The sequence below is a fragment of the Rutilus rutilus genome (assembly GCF_951802725.1).
Source record: "Rutilus rutilus genome assembly, chromosome: 22".
Lineage (NCBI taxonomy): Eukaryota > Metazoa > Chordata > Actinopteri > Cypriniformes > Leuciscidae > Rutilus > Rutilus rutilus.
Genome location: NC_140227.1, coordinates 1,175,612 through 1,184,432, shown reverse-complemented (window position 1 = coordinate 1,184,432; position 8,821 = coordinate 1,175,612). Strand labels below are relative to the sequence as shown.

At 42.7% G+C, this 8,821-nt stretch overlaps 1 protein-coding gene across 2 annotated transcripts in view; it reads right to left on the bottom strand.

Moving 5' to 3' along the window:
- Positions 1 to 1,400: 1,400 nt before the first annotated feature.
- The window catches only part of vgll4b (vestigial-like family member 4b), a 65,403-nt gene continuing 57,982 nt past the window's right edge, over positions 1,401 to 8,821 (bottom strand). For both annotated transcript variants that reach the window (XM_084394801.1, XM_084394800.1), the window contains 3 exons: positions 4,079 to 4,307; positions 2,099 to 2,210; positions 1,401 to 1,769 (listed from right to left, as the gene is read on the bottom strand). In XM_084394801.1, coding sequence (XP_084250927.1) covers positions 1,534 to 1,769; positions 2,099 to 2,210; positions 4,079 to 4,307 — 577 coding nt within the window. In that variant the 3' untranslated portion in view covers positions 1,401 to 1,533. The remainder of the gene's footprint in view (positions 1,770 to 2,098; positions 2,211 to 4,078; positions 4,308 to 8,821) is intronic.

Here is an 8,821-nt window from a genome sequence, read left to right as displayed (position 1 = left end):
AAAACCTACAAACAAAAAAGATCAACTTTTTTTCCTCAAGAAAAAAAAAAAGAAAAAAAAAAAGCATGATTACAATAAAGGACAAAAGGGAAAAATTAAATAGCTACATATCATTAACAAATTAATTGTTCCTCAAAAATACCTACGATTTTTTTTCTCTGTACATTCGTTACGCACAGCGTAATGATGGTCTTATAGTTTCCTATATAAAAACTTTTTTTTGTTTTTCATTAAGTGTGTAGGATGACAAGCAGAGAGTGTGAGAGAGTGTCTTATACACAGTAAACTGGTAGTGAAATGTGTGTGTGATATGATGGTGTGGTTTAAACTGGGCCGAAGGAATGTACGGACGAGCGCACGCGTCTCCCGCGACCTCTCGCCACACGCGGATCTGAACGCAGGAGGAAGTACGAGACGTTCCCCATCGGAGGAGGAATGTAGTGTGTTTCGGGAAAGCAGGATTAAGAGGAGATGATGAAGAACGACGAACACACACGGAATTAGCTTGACGTTTTCGGCAGATTGTCAACGCTAGTTGACGTGTCAACGCTGCTTTCAGTCATGCAAAGCGACAGCATCCTGTACCACGGATTAATAACATACAAAAACCAACCGTTAATATATATTTTTCTATATATATTTATATATATATATATATGCATGTATAGATGGCCTGTCCGGAGGCTGTTTCTCTTCTGTATCTGGCAGCTACCACGACGAATATTGAATAGAAAATAATAATATGGAGTACAACTGTACCAGCAGTAAGTTTATCTAGGACTGTTACTGACAAAAATAGAATCAAATCTGCAGAGAAAAGGCTAAACGTATTACGATTGAAATGTCTACACGATAATAGATACCAGCTATTGTCAAAAACATGCACTTATACGCACTAGTCTATTCTCGAACTCTACTCTACTGAACCACAGCGCCTGGGGGAAACCGGTCCGAGACGACGGGGACGCCCACGTTCTGCCCGAGTCCAGTTGAATGTGTGTTTTCTCCCGCTTCCGAACGCATCACTTCCCATCTGTGACATCATCAGCGCTCTGAACACCCGACGCGACACCGACACCGCCTCCATCATCCATAGTGCAAAATCAGTCCAGGCCTTTCGTTTCAAGTATACACACATGCAGATTCAGGGTTCAACCGGGGGGAGAGTGTGTGTGTGTGTGTGTGTGTGAGAAAGACAGAATGGGCGCGATGGAAGAATGGCTTCTGGGTAAAAGGTTTGCATCAGCGGTCTCTTTGGTATCTGGATGGTTAGATAAGCGCCTGGCTGATTTTGATCTCAAAAACGTGTTTTTTTAAAGGTACGGGCATCCCATAATGCAACAGCCAAGCTATAAGTATACTAGCAAACTTACAAACAAACAAACAAAAGAATTGAAAGGGGAAAAAAAAATGCACAAATGAAAGTTAAAACGAGCGTTCTTATGTACACCGCTAAAGCATGCGTGTTGCTCTGAGAGTGGGTTAGTGTGGAAGAGGTTCTGGTTTCACTGGTTTCGCTGGCTGCGCTGGTCCTCAGGACACGAGGGAAGGGGATTGGTTGTGGTTGACCATGTGAGCGCTGGAAGAGGAGGAGTCAGGGCTGGTCTTGGCCTTGATCTGGAGCCACGTCTCTCCCAGGGCCTTGGCGAAGTGGTCGTCCACCGAGCCGGTGATGGACACGGAGTTGGGCTCGGGCTCCGGCTCCTTGTAGTTCTTGCCCAGACTGCGCCGGAAGTGCTCCTCGATCACGGGGTCACAGGCGGTGTTCGCTGGGGATACACACAACATTTTTTTAGTAAGTTCTCAAAAAAATTTAAATAAATACAATTTATAGAAAAAAAAAAATCTGAATGGATACATTTATTTATTAAATTAAAAGATTTGATGGCCCTTCATTCACATTTACACTTTGATTTAAAACTTTAGTAACAGGGTTGAATGGTTGATCTTGACTAATGCGTTAAATAACAAACTGACCAAATAAACTGAGATTTACTTAAATGATGTCACTTCCTGCATGTTACAATTACGTCTGGTACTGGATTAGAGTGAGGTTTCCACGATAGGTCAGTGTGTGTGTGTCTGACGCTGTACTCACAGTTGGAGGGTCTGCGGTAGCTGGGGGTCAGGCCGCTGTGGGACACGGTGCAGTGCGTGAGGTTACAGTTACGGTTGTTCGCTGGGGCACATGTGATCACAGAGGGGCGATTCTGCACACACACACACACACACACATCAGATGAGCAAGTGTACAGGCAAACAAACAGGACAATATGTAATGTATTCACTTCAATGAGCTCATTCTTTCTGCATTAAATTACTACCTTTTTCGCTAACTGTGATTTTCTACATGTATATTCCTGAGAAGCATAACTCAGGCCCGATCACACCTAACGTGTTTCTGCAGTCAGAGGCGCCTTTATTCAGTTGTTTTCCTATGGCAGTGAGCGTTCTGCGCTGTTTATGCGCCTCGTGTTTCTGCAGATGGAAAAATAAATTAATTCGCCCGACGTCATCGTGGATTTTTTTTTTTTTGAGTGCTCGCTATTAGACTGACGGGACAGCTGACTCGGTGGTTGCTTAGCAACATAAATCGGGGCGATTGGCAGTGCTGTGCGCCTCAGGTTGTGATCGGGGCCTTAGTCTCCTCTGATTACAGTTCACTCTAAACTGTAATGTGGATCATGCACTCTCTGTGAAGCTGCTTTGAAATGATGTGTAGTGGGAAAAGTGCTATACTAATAAATGTGAATTGAACTAATGCAACTAGAACATTAGCTTTGCCTTAGTCTAGACCTCCTAAATCATAAAATTACAGCATGTGTGTTCATTTGGCCGTACGTTATCTGTACGCACATTCACACACTCGAAGAGCATGCAGAGGCAGAGAGAGAGAGGCAGAGAGAGAGAGAGAGAGAGAGAGAGAGAGAGAGAGAGAGAGAGAGGCAGAGGCAGAGAGAGAGAGAGAGAGAGAGAGAGAGAGAGAGAGGCAGAGAGAGAGAGAGAGAGAGAGAGAGAGAGAGAGAGAGAGAGAGAGAGAGAGAGGCAGAGGCAGAGAGAGAGAGAGAGAGAGAGAGAGAGAGAGAGAGAGAGAGAGAGAGAGAGAGAGAGAGAGGGGTGCGTTTCCTTGCCCTTGATCGGACACATAAACACAATGCCGTCTGAATGCCCGTCTCAGCAAGTATTCTCTCGTTTGTGTCATAAATGAACAGTTGAGACAGAAATCTGATGTTTGTCAGTTTTCTGGTCCGTGCGTTCGGTCTTCAGTGACGGCTCACACACATCTAATAGCTATTCCTGCTGTCGTCTGTCATTTATATTAATAAAAGCAGAAAATACAGCTTTAACAAAGATCAAACTATAATTTCTGCAGTGAACAAAGTGTTATTTTAGATTTAGGCTTAATTATGAATTTCTGTACCTGATTATTACTGTTTGAAACTCAATTTTTTCATCTCTGCTTGTAATGTGTGTATTTGTTCTTATTTTATTACTGACGGTTCACTTGTTTTAAAGTAATAAATGAAAAGCAGAGTCGGTCTTTGGCTGACAGCGGACAGTAGCAGAGGGATAAATAAATAAATAGTGCTGGGCAACAATTAATCACATCCCAAAAAAATTTGTGTTTACATAATATGTGTGTGTACTGTGTATAATTATTTTGTATACACACATATGCACCTATACATTTAAGAAAATGTGTTATTTATATATAAAATATTTATATAATATAAATGATGTATAAATACGGTAGTCAACATTTGAAGTGGATCAAAAAAGTTCATCAAAGTTGTCCTGAGACAAGAACGGGTACACACACACACACACACACACACACACACACTCAATATATACATGCATATGTGTGTGTATTTATATATACACAAAATAATTACACACTCATATATTATGCAAACACAAACTTCTGTTGTGGATGTGATTAATGGATGAGTTGTGTGTGTGTGTGTGTGTGTGTGTGTGTGTGTGTGTGTGTGTGTGTGTGTGTGTGTGTGTGTGTGTGTGTGTGTGTGTGTGTGTGTGTGTGTGTGTGTGTGTGTGTGTGTGTGTTGGGTCGTACCTGCTGGCGCTCGACAGGGCTGAGCGCGGGGGAGATGGGGGAGATGCTGGCGGCGCGCGTGTCCGTGTGTTTGGTCAGAGCGAGGGGCTGGTCCATGGCCAGGCTGCTGGGCATGTGGGCGTAGAGATGCCCACCCACGAGACCCACGCTGGGGGGGGCGAGGCGCTCGATGGGGCTGCGGCTGCGGTCCCGGGGGTCCTTGCGATAGTCCCCGTTGGCAGGCTTTCCTCTGCAACAGAAACAAAGGAGGGATTGTGTGGTGAACGACACAAACAAGCAGAGATACTAATGCATTCAGTGGGTCTGGCAAGAGTTGCGCAGCTCCCTCGAGCGACGGCTCCATGACAAGGGTTTGTACGGAGTCAATACTCAAGGATTCGCTTGGTGTGCAACAAATTATCTCTATTATTTTAACCCTCTGGTGCTTTTTGGTCATTTTTAACAGAAAATGTTTACATTAGTTTTTATGGAATGGTACAAAACTTGGTAAAGGTTTTGGCACTTGCTGTGTGGACGCAAACAAAACACATGGACGTGGGTCTAAAATGACGCATTGGAAATGAATGAGAGGAAGTTCCTCTAGTGGAAGCGTCTGGTACTGCAGCCGAACAACATTTTAGCAGATATCAGCCTCAAAATTTGAACACAACTTGTTTAGATTTATAGCTTTGATTTTCTCACAGTTTTAGAGGAAAATGTCCTTTACTTAGTTCACTTTTTACAACTTTTTTCACTTCAGCAATAATCTGCCACGTGTCGTCTTTGAAAAGAGATCAAACTTAAATCTGTGCTTTAAAGTATTCAAGATTTATGAAGTTTAAGTTGGAAAATGACTTTTCGGGTCTATTTCTATATTAAAAAATGATAAATACAGCGTAAATATAATTTAGCACTATAAAATCCCCTAAAAGACAAAATTATCGCACAAAAAAAAAACATGAATCGAACTAAAATAGTTTTAAAAAATATATATATATATTTAGGTCATTTTTGATTGACACGTGAAGAGCACCGGAGGGTTAAAGACAGTGGTTTAATTTGATCGAAACCTGGTCAGGTTAGCTCAGGTCGCGATAGCAAGGGTTTGTATGGAGTCAGCGCTGCTTATACTCGAGTATTCGCTTGGTGTGCTCAACAAATAATCATTATTATTTTAAAGAAAGTTTTGTTTCATTTGATTGAAACCCGGTCAGATTAAGATAAGATAAAACTTTAGTTAAATGTAGGCGTTACAGCAACAGGACTAAACCAAATATTACACTGAAGAAGACAAAAACCATATTGCAACTGCGTATTCCAAAGATGAATGATGTAGGAAGACCAAAAAGCATTATTAGATTAGCTCAGATCGCTCGCTACAAAAGGCTCTTTCCCACTACGACCTCCTTTCCTGTTTTTCTTTTCCCCCTTTGAAAGAATAGACACACATGCAGCAAAAGCCCAAAGCGTTTTCCACCCTTCCGGAACGATCGGCCTCCCGTTGCCAACAGAGGAGGCCCAGCGAGGGGCACACACACCATTCAAAAGCCTTCATCTGTGCTTCACAGGAAGAGAACTTAATACCCTTCACCGGCACACAAACGCCGAACAACAGCCAGAGAAACTCTAATCAGGTATTTGAAGGAAATGCTTTCAGTGCAGAATCCGTAACCTCAGCTCGGTGACCGATAAACGCTGTGTTTCGGCGAGGCTCAGCTGTGTGGGATGCGGTCCCTGAAATCGTCCGTTTCTTGGCAACACAATTGGCAAGCGAAGCATCTGCAAGTAAATTGTTACGTCTACCAGAAATTACTGTCCTCACAATAACTGATGGAAAGCTGGAGAGGGAGATGTGTCAGAAACTACTCCCTCACAATCCCTTCCTCAGCGAGATCCGCTTCCAGTGCCAGAGGACGACGAGGTGATGATGATGACAGCAGGGCTGGAGGGATACGTGTGTAATACTGCTTTACATGTGTGTGACTGAGTAACAACAACAACAAACAAACACACACACACATAGCCTGAACGTTCTGGACTCGTGTTCCACAGAAGACAGACAAACACACCAGTTTCAAGAGACTTGGTGACTAAGGCTGCATTCACACTGCAGGTCTTGACGCCCAATTCCGATTTGCTGACTATATCCGATTTGTTTGACGACCCGCTTACATCATCTTTTATTTTTGCATTTACACTATACACTGCCAACACAACCAAATGTAGACGTTCTGGCCCGGAAAATGAAGTAAAACAGCTCGATATGCAGTGGATGCAGAAGCAGACAAAATGATTATAGTGATGCGCGGATCGCGGTCACATCCGCGGGGGCTAGGTGGATAATCCGCGGGGGCTAGGTGGATAATCCGCGGATCGGGCGGGTCAAGTAGGCTAATAAAAATAACATTCTGATTAATTTCGGGTGGATATGATAAATCATTATTAACGAAAATATGAACTACATTCTCTAAAATATGAGCATGTTCCATTCCAGTTTAGGTGTCAAGGGAGTAAAGCCTGTTCATGCCAGTAAGAAAATGAAATTCTGTCAAATAAATGTTGTTTTAAAGAAATGTTCATTTAAAAGCCGCGCTCATTCATCAGTGTGTTATGTTAGCATTAGAGATGCATCAACCGTCGCCTCGAGTCCGCTGTTGAAGGTGATCATTCATTTATCCTCACGCGTAACACATACGGATACATCACTTGACCATCGGGTGCGGATACTGAAATCAGACTATATTATTGGTGCGGGTGAGTGGCGGGTGGATTTGTTTTTGGCTGTGGGTTCGGGTGACGCTGGAGCTCATCCGCGCATCTCTAATTATCCAGTGTTTTGCTTTCCGCACTATTTAAAAAAAAATTGCAAAACTTTGCTCTCGCAAGGCGGAGAAAAAAATAGTCCAGTGTGTTGAGCCTTCGTCCTCCATCACACCATTAATAAGCTGACGTCCCTTTTTTAATGACGTACGACTCGCATTTACTGGGGAATATCCGATTTGTCTGCTTACATGGCAGACGCAAATGCACGTGTCCGATTCATATCCGATTTATTACCACATATGAGTGAGGCCTGAATCCCATCGGAGAAAATCTGAATCCATGCGTTTTCTCCTGCTTACACGTTCACCGGTCTCATCCGGTCTGTGCCACATGAGAGGGAGAAAGCAGAATTGGGCCACTTGAGCCATGCAGTGTAAACGGGGCCTAAATTTATCCCTGAATTTACAGCAAACTATATGGAGGTTCTGCATATTGTTACATATGACCTTCATAGCCTCCGACTTTACAGCGTTCAGCAAATCTTCGCAGGTAAAATCGATGCGATCAGGATTTTCTCTTGCTCGATTTCCCCACGTGTTCAAGCTGGACTAGGGTTGGGAATGGAAAATACTTTCCCAAAAACACTTGAGGTCAGGGATCGGATACTTGTTAGAAAATAAAATAAAATGTAGAGCTACACACACAAGCGCGAGCCGCCTGGCTGTGTTCAGAGCTGCAGCGTGTGTACTGGACAGCTCCTCCGCGGTCCCCCTACAGGTCGGAAGCGGAATTGTCCATTACCGCTGTCGTAAATAATTTAGCCGACTGTCGCACGCTCGCTGTTATTCAGCACCGGCACTGGAAATAACGATGTCCACAGACAAAGTAGAGTATGTTGCATGATTTCATGAAAGTATGATGTATTGCGACATCAGAAACAAAGAAAAACGAAATAATGACTATTGTAACGCTTGCCGTAAAGCAAGTCAAATTTGTAGTTTCTTATGTCTCATTCGAACTACAGAAACGCCACCCGATCTGGCAAACTAGCAGTGTGGTTATAGCCGATAGAGGGACGCCAAGCGATGGCAGAAGTGCCGCTCACCGTTACGACTTGATGAACCACTGAAACGATTTTGGAAACATTATTTTAAGGTAATAAACTATCTTTAGTGCTGCTTTAAAGTGACAGTAGCCTAATATTCCTGCTGCCATCTCTATAATTACACTAATCAACAAAAGACTCGTTCTTGACTGAATAACTTTTGTAACTATATTTCTAATGTACATTTTATTTTATAAAGTGCAGTGTTATTTTACATTTGATTACAGTTTCTGAACACCTGAAAATCTTAAAACACTATTTCAATCGTTCGGTTGTATCTGTTTGTCACGATTGCCATTTTATTTGTTCTTTTTTAATTCCTGAGTGTTTACTTGCCTGTAATGCTTGAAATGTGTATTAGCTAGGCTAGTTGTTCTTCTATGGTGTGTTTAAACCACAGGCAAACGCTCCTTGTGTAAGAGTTCTTTAGCCTGTTGATTATTGTTCATGATATTCAGCTACAATTGATATCTAAGGTTGTTGTTTTGTTTCTTATCGGAATCGAAACTAGGAATCGATAAAAATAGGAATCGTTAAAATTAAACCGATGCCCAACCCTAATCTGGCCCCATGGATTTGCCCTGTAAACTAACAGAAACATGCTAGGGTTGAGAGGGACATCTGTGATGCACACAATCGCTACACTATTGACAATATTTGCCTGACCATTTGGCTAATGTGGCCTCACCTGTTCACCATAGTACAACAATAATGTGAATCTATATGGGCTTCAGGCATCATGTTATTAGCAGTAAGGTCAGATCTAAGAGAAAGCCTGCTGAAAGCCTCTTCACTCAAGATCCTTTGAAAAGAAACAGCAAAGAGGCCTTTCATGAGATCTTTCAGTCCCTGCGAGTCCTCTCTGACGGGAGCAAAATGCTCTGGCAATGATCCAC